Below are 16,185 nucleotides of genomic sequence, written 5' to 3'. Positions count from 1 at the left end.
TATGAATTTCTATCTCTAGCACTACACAGCTTCTACTCTAGATCTGCTTGGTTCCATGTTGAGCTACAAATCGGTCAAATATCCCCTCAAAGACAGATTCATGCTTCAAAATCTGCACGTTTTCAGCTTCAGCTTTGAACACCTTGTCGGCTTTGGGTCCACCGGGCCCGCCAATTTGAGGCATCTGCATCTGCTGCTGGCCTTGTTGTTGCTGCTGCTGCTGCATCAACGCATCAGCTGCGTTGGAACCCATCAAGAGCGAGTAAACCGGCCGCAACCCAAACAAGTTGACAAAATACCAAGAGATGGAGGAAACATAGCGCACATTCAAGTCGGGGGTCTGGATGCCCGACTGTAGCATGCTTTTGAACCCGTCGGTTAAGGGGAACGGCAACTTCATCACGACAAAGCCTGCGAAAAAGTAATTGACCCATCCCATGATCAACGTTTGCGGGATGTAGTTCATCAAGTTGCCCTTGGCCATTTGCATGATGGCTTCGTTGTTCGACGGGTCGAGCGGGTTCATCTGCGCGTCTTCTTCCTTGGCGGTGGACGCGTGGAATTCATCTGTCTGCAATGTAGCGGTGTAGTATGTCTTCAAGGTGTTGAAATCCGATTCGTTTAGGATATGGTTGTTTTCTCGAAAACTTCGCACTTGGAATAAAAATTGACTGTATTGAGGAGGGGGGAAGGAGGTGGGATTCGGTTAGTAAAAGGGAAATCTCCGACGGATGAGCCTCTGGGGCAGTTACATACGATTCTCTCAATTTCTTGAAACCATCTGCTTTTGGCTGTGGTTGAAGTAAATAGGTGATGTTTGATCTTAGGAGACCCACGAGCACCATGGCCAATGTTATAGGCAACAAGACCCAGTATTTCAACTGCGGGTCTAGTAGAAGATCCGGGACACTCATTTCCGCTTGATTTAGATGGACTCTCTTTGGTGAATTGGCCCTGGTGGATGGGTTTATGATGCTGTGGTGGGTGGGTTCCTCCATGAGTTGAATGTTTGACTTCCGTCCACCACTGGGGTTTTGTTCACTTTTGCACGACCCGGTTTTTGGAGCATGTCACGTGACTGGCTGCAAAAGTGGTCAAACGGCACCGAAAGAGGATTCGAATGCAGTCGTAATTCAGCATCAACGATCCAAACCAAATGGAAAGAGAGTCGAGTGAGTTCTACCAAGGGCATATTCATATTCACAATCAAACCTATGGGTCAGAACTAAGTAATGAAATCAATATTTTTCTTTTTCACCAACCAAAACTTTCCGTGTGGAGATAAATTTCCTCGACATTTGTATTTCTGAAATCATTATTAAAAACCAAAGTTTGTAAGTTTGACACCGCGTTGCTCACTTCCCGTTTCATGGAGTCGCTCCCTGAACATATAACCATGTTTCTTCGTGAGAAGCTGGACGCCATGCTATACAAAATTTTGGTGATGTTGGGTCTTTCAAATTTCTGTTCAAGCTCGGTGCTGCATCCACCACATGGTTTCGCGTCAACTTGTTTTTCCAAATCGGACGCGGATGCAGAAGCTGGATAAGTGGCATTGTGGCAAGCACGGATATCGATTTGTAATTTTGAGCCCAATAACTGTTGGCACCGGTCGAGTTCTTGTCTAATCCAGTTATGATGCTGGGTTTGTCTAATTACCCAGATGAAGTTTAAGCATTTGATATTGTCGCCGCCATGGGAAGCAAGATACGACAAAAATGGCAATGTAGCCGTGACTCCCGAGCCTGAAGCCACCAACACAATTTTGTCAAATTTAGTTGGATCACGAAACGTGCCACCGTAGGCACCATCAATGTATACTTTTTTGTTTATCTCAACCATCTTGTCCAATTCCCTGTAGTGGGACCCGGTTAGGCCACGTTGCGGCACCACGATAAACTTCATCCCGTTTCCGTTATTACTAGCAGAAGAAATTGAAAATGGATGGCTATCCAACACACGCCAGCCCTTGAATCTCAAAAAGCAGTGTTGACCCGGTTTCCAGTTGTAGTCTTTTGCCTCTGGCACGTCGATGCGATAGACATTTTCGTCCAATTTTTGCAAATGAGCAACGCGAGACTTCAAAAACATGGCGTTTGGTCTAAATGCTGTCTTGGTGAGTAATCTGTAAATGATCTGGGTGCCCCAAAACGCAATGGCTCCCCACATGTAGTTTTGAGCGCCCAAGGCATAGTCTATGTGCCAGATCAAAGTTCCCACTAGTGCAATGCCCATCATCCAATGCAAATGCAAGAAAAATTCATACAAGCGTTTGCGGATCCAAGCTTTCGACAAGATGCAAAGTAAGCCCAACAAAATCAAAGGTGGGATGCCGCTGATATAGTAGAAGTCAGTTGTGAAGTTATGGTGGAGCACCGATGAGCCACCTTCTTGCAAGTCCTGGTAAACAAAGGGGACAGCATGCACTATACTCAAGACAAACGCAGCTACTCCGACAAACTGGTGGTAGGCGTTTAACTTCTCATAGCTGATGCCCGTTAACAAGGTGATCATGTTGGACTTTCCAGCGAGAACGTAGATAAAGGGCATCAACGCCGTGCTCATCATTCCCGCACGCACCGCCAATGGCGGCGAACCAAAGCCGGCACAGCCACGATACCAGAAGTGAGGAATGAAGCAGTAACAAAGGAGGTAAAACGACGACACCCCCATGAACAACGTCGACCCCCAGGTGGCAGGGAAAGACAAGTAGAACCTCAACGTGGGGGAGGTGGGCTTGTAGCCCACATACCTCCCATAGGAGATGACAACATCAACGAGCGAATTGACGGCGTTGGTGCCGCCAGTGGCGGACGCTTCAAGGGAAGACCTGTAAGTGTAGTCCCGGAACCTGTAGTACAACTGCTTGAGCAAGGCAAGAAAGATGACGACTACCCCGAAATAAACGGTGTATTTCGCATAGTTTGCTTGCGAAGCCCACGGTATCTCCTGCTGCGACGCAACTTTGAACGCCATGTACTGTTGCCTCGACTTGTCCGCTATGCAATCCAACCCCTGGTACTGCACCGTCATGACGTCCAAAGCTCAAAAGAAATCTGTACTGCTCGAGCGTGGGGGTTAGCTTTGAGGTTCCCGAAACAAACGCAGGAAGATCACCAGGGTCTTATAAAGAACAACAGCAAGAAAAAGAAGGAGAATAAGGAGAGCCGTGTGGGTCAATCTCTTCTTACCTCTGGTTCCGACACCAATGGCCCGCTGGCTGCTTCCGTGGTGGGTTTCGCATCTGTTGTTGGGTTTGGTTGAAACGGGCAATGTGGAAATTTGCTCAGTTTGCTCCTTTGGCGATCTCGCGCAATTTACGCGATGCCTCGAATTGGGGGCCAACAATTGACTCACCACGGCGGGGGGAACTTCAAGAACCACCAAACCTCCAAACCGGCAACCCCCTAGCCCGCCTCGCCCCTTGTCTCCGCTGACTCAAGGGGGAGGGGAGAAAGAGGGGTCCAAGTTGTGCTGTTCCTGCTGGAGAGCGCGTGTATGCTTGGTTATGCACACATGTCGAGCCCCTATTGGTTAGACCAACCGTTGGTGCCCGTATCTCGATATTACGGTGCTGTCTAGGTTGATTTGGGAGATCTGGATCTGGATTTGAGAAACATCGACCCGTAGGGGCACCAGGGCGCCATGGGTTGGAGCAGAAACCAACCAGGCGCTTGTTTCCCCATGAGAAAAAGTATCTATCAAGTTCTATTAAGTGTTTTCCCTCTAGCTAGAAGCAACATAACCCCGGATCTGTCTCTGGTTTGCTCAGCAAACGGCTTCGGTCAAGCCAATGGTCCAGTTGTAGGAGCCAAGCACCAAGACCATGATTGCAAAACTCGCCATAACCGAGGCAGTTCCATACCTATAACTATCCAACGTCTTTAGCCCAAACAACTCGGCAACAAAAGTGCTGACAGTAGTTAAAGCTCCGCAGAATCCATCGTTTAGTCCAGTCAACACATGGCACCCCATTATATGGGTGGAAATTTGGCCGCCGGACTTTAGTTTACCTCTCCCGATGAGGGTAAAGATCGCCAAAAGCAAGGTTCCTAGTAGGTTGGCGGAGAATGTGCCTAGTGGGAACTGAGTAATCTTTGAGTTCAAGTACTTTGACAAGTAAAAACGCAAGATGGCGCCAAACGGAGCAAAAAACATGGAAAAAGTCCAGCTTCTCCAGCGTCCCTGCGGTTTGGTCCCCAACAAGACACATGTGATGATGACCAAGCAAACGGCAACAACCATGGAGGCCGTTTCAAGTATCTTGTGCTGTTTTAATGTTAAGGAGGGAGTGACGTGGTCAATCACTTGCGCAAACTGTTTACCCATGTGGAACCCCATTATTGACAACCCAAACTCGGCCAACACGACAGCCAAAAAATTCATAACTCCATAGCCTGCATTTGGCGGGTGGTAATCGCTTCCTGGCACCGTGTTGGCACACCTGTTGAACAAGTCGAGTATCACGGTGGAGAAAGACGACAATGTGCCGCAGAACCCCGTGGTGATACCGGTGTAAACCGGTATGCTCCCCTTGTTTGAATACACTTCGTGCTCCAACAAAAAGAGCCACAACCCGTCGCCCTCTATACTTAGCCCCATAACCAAGCACGCCGTGAAGTTCGCCCAAATCACCCCAGAAAGATAGGACCCGGAGTAAGTGGTCAAGTTCATGAGTCCCTTCCGCGCAAGAACCCCCCACACTGCTCCATGGACAATGTTCAAGATAATAGGCAAGTACTTGCGGTATTTCTGAACCACCAACGGCCGTTTCTCCCTCTCTTTCTCCGAAGTTCTGAAGCCCTCGGGGAGGCCAGCCTCAACGGTTTCCGCTTGCACCTCGGCCTGTTCCTCGTGCACTGTTCTTCTCCGCTGGAGCCTTCTTGCTTCCTCTACACTTGATCTTCGTGAACTCATGGCCTCACTTCAATCCACTCGCCACCTCTCTCGGTTTTTTCCTTCAGCTTCAAACAATGTTGTGGGAAAGCTGGTTGTTCCGAGCTGCTGGTGGCTCTGTAGCTGGTGCTTGAAAACACCAAACAAGGCAATGATGCCGCACGCCGCACATTGTGTGGCTGCGCCGCACACCTGCCCAAAACGGGAACTCCCTCTATCTACAACACGCGGCTTTCAAACATCTACATCATCACTCGAAAGCTGGCTCTTGTTCATCAACAGACCACATCCCCTGCCCTGGGACTCATCATCATATGAAGCAGGTATAAAAAGATACGGGAAGAAGCAAAAAGACCATCTGAAAAATAAGAGCTGAATAATGGTTCTATGTCTGAGGTTTACTCGATCTCTCAGAGCCTTGTTTGAATCGCTAATACTACTACTTTTTTTATTCAACCCCACAGAATGTCATGCCCTTGGTGTTGGTATTGGTGTTGATGCAGCGACTACTACTGCTTCCAAATCCAGTCTGGCTGTGCCGGAACCCACGCCCTCGGTTATGGTAGATATACTTTCGTCGCAGCCACAGTTTTCTTACTTTTTGAGACACCTCCAGCGGAAAGGGATGATACCAGAGTTGAATCTCATGCAGAATGTCACATTGTTGGCCCCGGTGAATCTGGCATTTGTCGGAATGGACGCATCTGACGACTTGGTTCCGGGTATGAACCAGTTGCTACGCTATGTGGTCAACCAAACCGTCGTGATTGGCAACTTGTCCAACGAGGAAGTTGTCTACGACTCGTTATATCAAGACCGACAGGGGGATGTCTACCCTATTCGCGTGCGGGAAGATGGAGACGAGTATGTTGTTGACGAAGTGGCAAGTATAGTCGAGCCCGACTTGTATGCCAAGCACCAATGGTCGTACATTCAAGGGATTGATCATTTGTTGCCACTCAAGTCGAGTCTATGTGATGTTCTCATGGGAGAGGAGATCCCCGAGATTTCGTTGGTAAACAAGATCTTCCAACTGTTATTTGACGACGAGGACGAGGACAACGACGACGATGACGATGACGACGACGAAGCTGGCAGCTTGAGGAAGAACAAGAAAAGCAAGAACAAGAAGAACAAGAAGACGAAAAAGAACCCTGGCAAGAAGCCAAAGCCTATACCCAAGACTTGCGATGAATTCTTGCATGGTGTAGGAACCATGGTGATACCGAGCGACTCGTTGTTGCGAAACTCGTTGGACGAATTGCAATTGGAGTATTATCTTGCCAATGCCGAAGAAGAGTTCTTTGACAGCTCAGAAGAAGCGATACTTGAAGTCAAATTGGATACTCTTGACCTTTTCAAGAATCTCATGTTCTCCGGGTATATAGACGGAGTCAATGGGACTACAAGCAAGCTGACTTCATTCGCTGGACGAAAACACCAGTTTATATACAAGGGCAAAGGTGTCGAATTGGGCAAAAAATTCCACTCGTCTCAAACACACGTGTTGTCAAATGGGATAATCCAGATCTTTGATGAAGGCGAATGGTTTTTCGATCGCTTGGATATCCCCACTGCAGAGATGATTGCCCGCAAGGCATTGTACGCAAAACACTATTCCAACTTTGTTAGCGAGTTGAACTTCAGATCGCTCGATTATTTGATCGATGGGTCCGTTGCTAATCAAACCATCTTGGTGGACATCGATCTGCGAGACGATATCGGCGACGAATCTGAAATTGAGAGCAACTCATTCAGTTTGAAGCAGGAGTTTTTATACCATTTCATTGACGGCTTGGTTGATTTCAGACACCACGAGCATCATTTGGTGGATACAAAGTTGTGTCTGAAAAAGAAGCTCGGCACTTGTTACAAGATGAAAATCTCGAAATACACCGAGGGAGGTGAAGATGAAGGTGGAGAAGGAGTCAGAGAAGTGGTCAAGGTTGGAGATGGCATCAAGATATCGGACGTTATTTCCATTCAGAACCACAGCCAGATATATATCGCCACCGAGGAGATTCTGACGCCAATGAATTTGAAACACGCCTTGGGTGACTTGATGTCCACGGGAGCAATCCCGCGTCACTTGGAAGGTATCAAAATTGATCGAGAAGGTTGTTTGCGCACATTAAACTATTTAAACACCTTTAACCTTTACTCGCTTGATGATAACGAAAAAGGCTATAGCATCTTTTTACCCTGTGGTGCTACAGATTCCAAAAATGCGGGAGTTTGGGATGGTATGGGTTTGGTTCTCAAGTATTTGGAGAATAACCCGCTTTTGTTCCAAGAAATTATCCAAGGCATGTTCTTGGAAGACTTGATCTACTCGAATTTCAAAAACCAGGGCATTTTCAAGAATATGAATGGACGTGACGTTGCCATCAGAAGCTTGAACATCAAGAATGAGATCAATCACTTGCAATTTGAGCAGGACGAGCCGATTTCCATGCCACTAAACTCGGACATTTTGTTCAACCAAGGGGTGATCCACGTGATCAATGAGGTTCTCTTGCCATCTACATTCCATGTTCCCATCCAAGAGTTGATCAAAACCACCGCTGACCCGCAACTCCCTCAATTTGACTTTGCCAACTTGCTTGCAACGTTTCCCAAATTGGCTAGTTTATTGACTGGCAAAAAGCCGTTTTCGGTGTTGATCCCCACGGCTGAATCTTTGGAGAGCTTCAACAAAACCGCAGCCAGCGCTGATTTGTTTGACTTTCTCTGCTTCCACTTGATAGCCAATGAAGAAGTGCACAAGATTATAGACTGCATCAATGGCGAAATCAGCGACGACTTGATCTTGACAAACTTGACCAACGGTGCACTTGTTTGTAAGCACGGACAAGGATCCAACAAGGTCTATTTATCTTTTAAAAAGCTCAATGGCACCGAAGATGAAAAAATCGTCCACGGCGTTTCTTACAACAAGGACCAGGAAGTTCGCATCTTGTCCCACGGGTGCACATCTCCCGAATACAAAAACAATTTCAAAAATGCCTCGTGTGTTTTCCTTCTTGACAAGCCATTGAACTTGGAATGGTTTGACGATTCCAAGAAGGATCCATTCTTGCATGTGCACTTGGGCTGGGTCAGTGTCGGAATCGGCATCATACTTGGCTTGACTATATTTGGCGCAGTCATGCTAGGTTTGCTAATCTGCGTTGGCCGCAGAGACAAACGCCGCCGCTCTTCGCATGATAACGAGATCCCGCGCATGGACTCTGGATTCATGAGCGTGCTTACCGATGACGATGACTACATTCCATACGACCGTGGATACGAGACTGATATCGACTTGTTGCGGAGCGAAGCCGACGCATTGTTGCCAAACCACGTCAAGAAGAAGAGGAAAATCAGGCCCATTGACTATGGATCTACTAAAACGGAGAATCGCAATGGCCCACTGTCAGCGTCGGGAAACAAAGATCAAGTTACCCAGGCTACATTGCCGCGGGATATAGGTGCTAATGGGGTCAAGAAGACTTTGAATAGGGATAGGAACATACCTGGCGTAACTCAATTCTAAATAAGTATACCTACTGAAACCAAAAGAAATACTATCTTCTTCATTGGATCAGGGAACTACGTAGCATTGGCTCGATTTTTGTTGTACTACTTGAACCTCTTTCTGGCTCTGTGTGTGTCGACGATGTGGTCTCAAGAGTGAAAAAAAAAAAGGTTCACCAAAAATTGAATCAACGGTGCATTTGTCGTAGCTCATCTACAACCACAACCAAACACAAGCTGAGCCAGGGCCATGTCGGACGAAATATCAATGGATGAAGAGCAGCCCTACTTGCAAGAACAATCGTACACATTTGACACAACAACAACGACAGCAACACAGGAACAACAACAAGCCCAACAGCAGCAGCAACTAGAACAATTACGCAATCAAAGAGATGAACTACAACAACGTGATGCCCAGCTCGATATTGAAGCACAAACAAACTTCTTAATGGAGCAGCAGGCCCAGCAGCAATACCAGCAGCAGCAGCAACAACCAACGCAACAGGTCCATCCGTCGATCCAATTGACAGATGACCAGAAGAGAGAAAACGACGCGAAGTCAATCTACATCGGCAACGTGGACTACGCCCTGACTCCGCTTGAGCTCCAGCAGCATTTTGCGTCAGCGGGAGCAATTGAGAAAATCACCATCTTGAACAACAAGTTCACGGGCAGGCCCAAGGGCGTGGCGTACTTGGCGTTTGTCGACGTCGACAGCGTCGACAAGGCCATCGCCACGTTGGACGGCAGCATCTTTCGCGACCGCGAGTTGAAGGTTGAGCGGAAACGGACAAATATACCAGGGATAAGCTTGGGGCGCGGGGGAGCGTTGCGTGGCGGGCGTGGACGAGGCAGAGGCGGGTTCGATAGGGGCAGAGGCGGGTTTAGAGGGCGAGGCAGAGGCGGGTTCGATAGGGGCAGAGGTCGCGGGCTTGGACGCGGGCGCGGTGGGCTCGGTGCCGGGGCTGGCTTTGCTCCGTATTGAATGGTGCCGTGTGTGTGTAATTTTTTGAATGTATTGTATTGAGAGCCGCTATTCGATGTGAATTGGCTCTGATTTTTTTTTTTTTTTTGAAAGATCATGTATTTAAAAACTTGATGTAGATTTTGCTTTCTCTTTGCATGGTGTTGGATTCGGGGAAGTGCTTCGGCATGCCATTGCAATTGCAACTGGTGGTACCTTCCTTGAATACACGTAGGGGATAAAGGAAAACCTGGCATGAGTGTGGTTCCTCAGCTTGCCTCTTGTGCTTTCTTTTCAGCTTTCTTTGCATCTGCTCTCGCGTTAGTCTCCTTGGCCAACTGGGAAATCTCCACCTTCCCATCCTGAGCCAAACCCTCGATCGTACCATCGACATCGGCTTTCCTCATCGCTTGATCAAACTTGTACTTGCACTCAAACGAGTCGATGGAGATTTCCAACCCCGTGATGGCCTTCTGCAAGATCTTGACGTAATTTTCAGGCGCATCGCTGACTTTCCACTGCTTGCGGCCATCCTTTTTCTGGACCAGCTCTTCCTGCTCCGTTAAATGGTCCAATTGGTTTCTAACAAAGTCGACATCATCGACGATTTTCGAACTCCCGTGCAAGTGGACGCTGGCAAAGTTCCATGTTGGCACGTACTTGTGGGTCTCTTGCTTACCTGGGTAGTAGTCGGGGGTGATATACGAGTTTACCGATTGGAACACGATCAACACATTGGAGTTTGCAGTCAAGCTTGGGATCTGGTGGTTGGACTTGGCTACGTGTGCTATTAGCTTGTGGTTTCCCTCAGCGGTTTTTGTGAGGTAGAAAGGGATGTGGTTTGCGATGATGCCGCCTGTTGAGTCGGTGGTGATTAGTGTTCCCAAAGGGTATGTCTTGATGAGGTATTCAGCTTGTTCCCAATCGTCCTCGCGGTAGTGTTTTGGAATGTACATGGTCTTGGAAGCTTGGTGCCTGGAAGGTTGGTAAAGAGACAGGGAAGATAAGATTAGGAAGGTAGGGGGATCTATATATGAGGATTATAAGTGACTAATCACAATTAGCTGATTACTCATTCTCTTACACGATTATAGCACATGGTCTTTTGGGGGGGACTGCAAATGGTTTATCTTACGAGAGGTTGGTGATTGCAAAAAAGGAGTCAGAAATTGATAAGTCGTTAGCGGGTCTTAGCGGCAAGATTACCCGATTAGGTTAAAGAGTCCTTGTCACGTGCAGTGTCGTTTTTTAAATATCAAGTAGCGACACGAAACAGATTTCAGACACTGGCACGTGATATTTTCCATTGCAAGAGATTTGGGGGATAAGTTTGGGGGCGGTGGTGAAGCCGCACGGGAGTTGACGTGTTGATGAACCAGCCCCACCATCATGCTTTAAACACATCCAAAGGCCGTGGGACTTACAGTGTCTTTAGCTTTTTTTTTGTTTGCTTCTTGTTTTTTTCAAATGCCCAAGTTTGCCATAATATCGGGAGGAACAGCCACAAACGAGTTGGTGCCGCTTTTCACCAACTTATCGCAGGACCACAAGACTACCTATATACTACCGATTTCCGATAATGGAGGGTCGACTTCGGAGATCATTAGAGTCATCGGCGGGCCCGCGATAGGCGATATCAGATCGCGATTGACGCGGCTTATCCCGCCGCACCAGCGGGATCTACGCGACTTGCTCAGTTTCCGGCTTTCTCTCGACCCCGTGGTTGCCAAACTGCAGTGGAATAGTATAGTTGAAGGCACACACGAACTATGGACTCCGCTCAATTCAAGCACCAAGGAAGTGTTCCGCAGTTTCTTTGTCCATTTGCACGTGGAGCTCTTGAAGCGGTCGAGAATCACCCAGTCCAACAAGCGACAGTTTCGGTACGAGTTGGCCAATGTGGGCAACTTGTTTCTAACTGGGGTTCGGCTATTCATCGGTTCGTTGGACTCGTCAATTGAGTTGTTCTGTAAATTGACCGATGTCGATGCGGGTGTTGTTGTCCTACCATGCATCAACACCAACTTCACCTACCACATTAGCGCAATATTGGAGAATGGCTTGATTATCACGGGCCAGTCGCAGATATCGCACCCTTCGCAAAATGGCGAGTATCCTCCGCCTATCGACAAGACGCGTCCGCCGACTCCCACGGATGACTTGTCGCGTACTTTTTATTTCAATGACCAGGAAGATGTGCCGATAAATGAGGTTGAATTGAGCAAACAGCGGGTCAAGAGTCCCATTTCACGCAAGAGTTCCATCTTCTTTACCGACGATGAAGAGGAAAGTGGCAATGTCCCGCAATATACCCATCCTGAACTCAAAAAGTCACAGTTGCATTTCAATAAACTGGATAACATTGAGCCGCTTCTATCGCCAATCAAAAGGATCTTTTATGTTTCGCCTTATGGAGAAGAAATCTGCCCCACGGCCAATGCGAGGGCGGTTTCCGCTATATCGGGATGCGACACGTTGATCTACTCCATTGGCTCGTTGATGACTAGCATTATCCCGATATTGGTCTTGAAAGGTGTAGGTAAAGCCATCGTGGGCAGCAACGCATGTGAAAAAATCTTGTTGTTGAATGGGTGTCTTGATCGAGAAACGTTTGGTATGACTGCTGCCGATTTTGTGCGGTGTATTGTTGAAGCTGTTGAGTATAGTCTCAAGAGCTCAACTGGCGATGCTGCCACCGTCGAGTGGAATCTGGTTGTTTCGCGAGTGGTTTACATGTCGGGGTCAAGGATTGCAATTGACGAACAAATTTTTACGGGGAAGGGGATCAAGTGCACTGAAGTCAAGAGGATTGAGGGCACAGACTATTACGATTTAGACGATTTAGAGTCGGTCTTGAGCCGAGTGATACATGATGACAAAAGTTAACGGGGGAACTGGACTAGTGAAACGATAGATCGATAACTATTTATTTCAAAAAAACCAAAAAAAAAAAAAAAGAAAAAGAAAAAGGAAACGGATAAACTTTTAATCAAAATTCAGTGTTCACGGGGACTTCCTCCTGTATACTCTTCATCACCGCTTCGATGCACCGTAGTGCGCTCACACCATCGTCGATGCCACACATGGGTTTGGCTCTCCCTCGCACAACGTCGACAAAATGCTCCAATTGCAAACTAAACGGCAATTCGTCTTCATCCACCACCTCCAACTTTGTCTCTTCCACTTGGTTAGTCCATGAGCTCACTACTGCCTCGTCCTGGTGGTAAAGTTTCATATCGGGAAAAGACAACGTTCCTCGTGATCCAAAGACCTGATATAATCCTGCTAAACCCGCATGTTTGGGAACGGTGGGGTTTTCCCCCGTGGCCGCTTCGAAATTGAACGGACTCACAACATTATCAGCACAGATGAACGTGCCCACTACGCCGTTCTTGAAGCGAAGATTCAACGCGGCGCCTTCATCGGCCTCGTGATCTCGTTGCCGCGGGAGTGGCTCGGCGTAAACCCGGGTGATGGCCCCAAATAAGAACTGCAAGATGTCTAGATCGTGGATCAAGTTGATGAGGAGCGCGCCGCCTCCCGCACGCGTAGATTTGCGCCAATGGCCGAGATCAAAGTACGTTTGCGGTTTCTGCAAGCACCATGACCCCTGCACGGCGACGATGCGGCCTACTTTGCTCAAGTTGTGTTTAAGCGACAACACGTAAGGGTTGAACCTGCGGTGATGGCCCACCAACACACAGACTCCGCTCTTGGCGACTGCCTGCTGCAAGACTTGCGCCTCCTTAATTGACGTCGCTACGGGCTTCTCCACGAGCAAATGGATGCCCATGCTTGCGAGTTGCTGAGCTATTGCGACGTGGGTGTGGTTGGGCGTGCATATGATGGCTGCGTCTATCGCGGTGCCATTCTGCTGCGCGTGGTGGACGCACTCGTCTATGGAGTAGAAATGTCGGGTTTCGAGGCTGGATGCCGTTTCGGTGGTTGATTCCTGGGGATCGATGATAGCGTACAACGTGGTTGTGGGGTTGAGGTTCACGTGACGGGCGTGTCTGGGCCCTATTAGTCCTGCCCCTATGACTATGACGTTTAACAGCGTAGCTGCTATCATTGTGGAGGCGGCGAACTGAAGTGAATTGAGGGAAACTGAGGGGAACTGGAACCGGTTCTGGTGATTGGTATTGAAAAATTTTTCAGAATAGTGTGGAGGTGTCGATGGCAGTGGCCGCCGGCGGTTAGCCGGAACCGCAACGAGTAAAAAAAAGAAATTTTTTGACAGCGTGGCACGTGATGTAGTGTCACGTGACTTTGTATCACGTGACTCAGCTCTTGAGCGATGATGGAGGAATGAGGAGCCTGGTTGGAACAACACGGCCCGCTGGTGGTAGGTGATGAATGAGGAGTCTTTCCAAGGTGACTGGAAAGACCTACGCTTCTCTTTCCAAAGGCATTAGTTCAAGTGTGGTGCCTGAGGAACGGCAGAGACATCAAGCATGGTCTGCTCTTGAACCAGAGCCAGCACTTGCTTCGGGCTTCTCAGCATGAGCATTGAGATAGAATGGAAGCAAAAGGACTGCTCTAATCACTACATGAGACTTTGGCTTCTCTCCTGGCTCTTCCAAAGGTTTTTCAACACTGACGGTGGATTGAGGTATGAGCTTCTGCTTCAAGATTTTCCATTTGGTAGCGCTTCTCCCATACATCATGAGAGGCAACCACTTGCAAATATGACCATTGTCCCACGGAGACCACCACTCCAACGCTAGATGTCATTCGACATAAACTGGAGCAAATTGACCACAGACTCAAACATCAATGGTTCTATAAAGGAGTTTTTACACGACCAGCTTCAGGGATTGTCCTTGCCTTCCTACATTTCAAATCTCGAAGTTGTGGATTTCAATCTCGGCGATATCCCGCCTGAGATCACGATACGACATATTGGAGATCCGTTTGAGGACTTTTACTGTAATCGGGAAGACGGTGAGGATGAGGACGGCGATGGAGATGCTGATGGCGAAGGCGACACCGACGGCCATGGCGAGAGCCATGCTCATAGCACAATGAACAACACCACCATACGTGAAGAAAAAGATACCGATGGGTCGTATGAAGACGATGACGATTTCGAAGATGAAGACGACGGTGAAGACAAAGACGACGACGAAGATGCAGACGAAGAGGATGAAAAAGAAGAAATTTTGGACGACAATGAAGACCAGGACCAAATGAGTGCCGTTACCGAGGCCATGAATCTGACTGATGTGAGCAATGGCACTCCAACTCCACCCTTGGTATCGTCTCCGCAGCGGCCTCCACTACGTCAATCCCATCTACCTCCGGCTCATGCCCCGGGCGGTAACAAGTCGTTCAAGTCAGTGTTGCATCCTTATGGAATGAGCAACATGAGCGGCACCGGTGCTGGCACTGGCACTGGCGCAGTGGGGGGTGATACGCCCGATGCATTGTTCAACAACTCGCGCGTTTCTTCACGCACGTTGATCCCCAAGATCAAGACCAAGGATAAAGACGAACGGCCCCTTGTTGGCGAGAATGACGTGCAATTGATTCTCGAAATCAACTACAAGGGAGACCTCCACATCGATCTACTCGTGACTTTACTAGTCAACTATCCCTCGCCCAACTTTATTGCACTCCCGATCAAGCTTCACATTACTGATTTAGTGGTCCATTCGGTGGCCGCCTTGGCCTATTTGCGGCAATCGGTGTACTTCTCCTTTTTATGCGATGTCAATGACGAAGTGGACTACATGAGCGCGTCGTCTAACACCACTGCCGTTTCCACGCCCACTGTCGGAGGAGCAAATTTCGTCGATTACTATTTTGGAAGCGGCGACGCTAGCACTAAGGAGAGAATCGACATCATCAAAAAGATCAAGATTGAAAGTGAGATTGGCGAAGTGGAAAATAACATATTGCGCAATGTTGGCAAAGTCGAGAAGTTTTTGACTGACCAGTTGAGGTACATCTTGAGGGAAGAGATTGCTTGGCCCAGTTGGATCTCCATCGACATGAACGACGATGAAGAGGAGGAAGAGGAAGGGGAAGAGGAAGAAGAAGAGGAGGCGTAATGTTCAATGAGTTTCTTTTTAAGAGCAGCTCCATAGCTTTTAGGAATAATGTAGATGTTGGCACAGCTGGAGTCAAAAGCTGGGCTGTCTATCTCTTTCCAATATCATGAAAGATGAACCAGGCGTCGTCTATCTGCCAATCTGTTCGGCGGTTGCAGAATCTTTTGGACCCCCGCGCCAAAGGCAAAAAATAAAAGGACCAACTTTTGCCCTGCTTCGTTTTCCTACTCTTTACCATCTTGGAGCTCAAACTCTAACTACAAGGACAACAAGCAATGTTTAAAAGCTCAGTGTACCCAGCGTTGGAAGAAGTAAAAGACCCACTCTCAAAGCAACAGCTTGAGATCCTCAAGAACCAACTAGATTCAGAACAGCCCACGCCCTCCCCGCAAACGCAATTCAATTATGCCTGGGGCTTGATCAAATCGGATCTGTTCAAACAACAACAGGAAGGAGTGGCTATCCTCGTGGGACTATACAAGACTGCGCCGTCGTTGCAGCGAGAAGTGCTATATTATCTCAGCTTGGGCCTGTTCAAGACGGGCGATTACACTAACGCCAAACGGTATGTCGATAGGTTGCTCGCGGATGAGCCGGAGAACTCGCAGGCGAAACAGTTGCGGGAAAATATCGATGATAAGGTCACGAGGGAAGGGTTGATTGGCATTGGCGTTGCTGGTGGGGTGTTGGCTTTGGGGGTGGGCATTATCGGTGCTTTGGTTAGAAGGAATAGGAAATGATGTCGGTGGGTGA

General features: G+C 48.2%; 10 protein-coding genes across 10 annotated transcripts; 5 read left to right on the top strand and 5 right to left on the bottom strand. All coding sequences in view use genetic code 12, as the record gives it.

The window, feature by feature from the left end:
* Positions 1-37: 37 nt before the first annotated feature.
* On the bottom strand, positions 38-914 carry LODBEIA_P58040 (uncharacterized protein; the record flags this gene model as incomplete). The annotated part of the gene is made up of 2 exons (XM_066976177.1): positions 38-671; positions 757-914. The coding sequence occupies 2 exons, from the start codon at positions 912-914 to the stop codon at positions 38-40; spliced, it is 792 nt and encodes a 263-aa protein (XP_066832742.1).
* A 340-nt stretch (positions 915-1,254) lies between these two features.
* Positions 1,255-3,033, bottom strand: LODBEIA_P58030 (uncharacterized protein; the record flags this gene model as incomplete). Its single annotated transcript, XM_066976176.1, has 1 exon — positions 1,255-3,033. The coding sequence occupies one exon, from the start codon at positions 3,031-3,033 to the stop codon at positions 1,255-1,257; it is 1,779 nt and encodes a 592-aa protein (XP_066832741.1).
* Positions 3,034-3,768: 735 nt separating this feature from the next.
* LODBEIA_P58020 (uncharacterized protein) lies at positions 3,769-4,917 on the bottom strand (the record flags this gene model as incomplete). Its single annotated transcript, XM_066976175.1, has 1 exon — positions 3,769-4,917. The coding sequence occupies one exon, from the start codon at positions 4,915-4,917 to the stop codon at positions 3,769-3,771; it is 1,149 nt and encodes a 382-aa protein (XP_066832740.1).
* Positions 4,918-5,275: 358 nt separating this feature from the next.
* LODBEIA_P58010 (uncharacterized protein) lies at positions 5,276-8,431 on the top strand (the record flags this gene model as incomplete). Its single annotated transcript, XM_066976174.1, has 1 exon — positions 5,276-8,431. One exon carries the CDS (start codon positions 5,276-5,278, stop codon positions 8,429-8,431), a length of 3,156 nt encoding a protein of 1,051 aa, XP_066832739.1.
* Positions 8,432-8,662: 231 nt separating this feature from the next.
* LODBEIA_P58000 (uncharacterized protein) lies at positions 8,663-9,400 on the top strand (the record flags this gene model as incomplete). Its single annotated transcript, XM_066976173.1, has 1 exon — positions 8,663-9,400. The coding sequence occupies one exon, from the start codon at positions 8,663-8,665 to the stop codon at positions 9,398-9,400; it is 738 nt and encodes a 245-aa protein (XP_066832738.1).
* Positions 9,401-9,648: 248 nt separating this feature from the next.
* Positions 9,649-10,335, bottom strand: LODBEIA_P57990 (uncharacterized protein; the record flags this gene model as incomplete). Its single annotated transcript, XM_066976170.1, has 1 exon — positions 9,649-10,335. The coding sequence occupies one exon, from the start codon at positions 10,333-10,335 to the stop codon at positions 9,649-9,651; it is 687 nt and encodes a 228-aa protein (XP_066832737.1).
* A 511-nt stretch (positions 10,336-10,846) lies between these two features.
* LODBEIA_P57980 (uncharacterized protein) lies at positions 10,847-12,265 on the top strand (the record flags this gene model as incomplete). The annotated part of the gene is made up of 1 exon (XM_066976169.1): positions 10,847-12,265. One exon carries the CDS (start codon positions 10,847-10,849, stop codon positions 12,263-12,265), a length of 1,419 nt encoding a protein of 472 aa, XP_066832736.1.
* Positions 12,266-12,368: 103 nt separating this feature from the next.
* Positions 12,369-13,451, bottom strand: LODBEIA_P57970 (uncharacterized protein; the record flags this gene model as incomplete). Its single annotated transcript, XM_066976168.1, has 1 exon — positions 12,369-13,451. One exon carries the CDS (start codon positions 13,449-13,451, stop codon positions 12,369-12,371), a length of 1,083 nt encoding a protein of 360 aa, XP_066832735.1.
* A 655-nt stretch (positions 13,452-14,106) lies between these two features.
* Positions 14,107-15,432, top strand: LODBEIA_P57960 (uncharacterized protein; the record flags this gene model as incomplete). Its single annotated transcript, XM_066976167.1, has 1 exon — positions 14,107-15,432. The coding sequence occupies one exon, from the start codon at positions 14,107-14,109 to the stop codon at positions 15,430-15,432; it is 1,326 nt and encodes a 441-aa protein (XP_066832734.1).
* Positions 15,433-15,707: 275 nt separating this feature from the next.
* LODBEIA_P57950 (uncharacterized protein) lies at positions 15,708-16,172 on the top strand (the record flags this gene model as incomplete). Its single annotated transcript, XM_066976166.1, has 1 exon — positions 15,708-16,172. One exon carries the CDS (start codon positions 15,708-15,710, stop codon positions 16,170-16,172), a length of 465 nt encoding a protein of 154 aa, XP_066832733.1.
* Between the last annotated feature and the right edge of the window lie 13 nt (positions 16,173-16,185).

This window comes from Lodderomyces beijingensis (assembly GCF_963989305.1).
Source record: "Lodderomyces beijingensis strain CBS 14171 genome assembly, chromosome: 8".
NCBI lineage: Eukaryota > Fungi > Ascomycota > Pichiomycetes > Serinales > Debaryomycetaceae > Lodderomyces > Lodderomyces beijingensis.
This window is presented reverse-complemented; position numbering and strand designations above follow the sequence as displayed.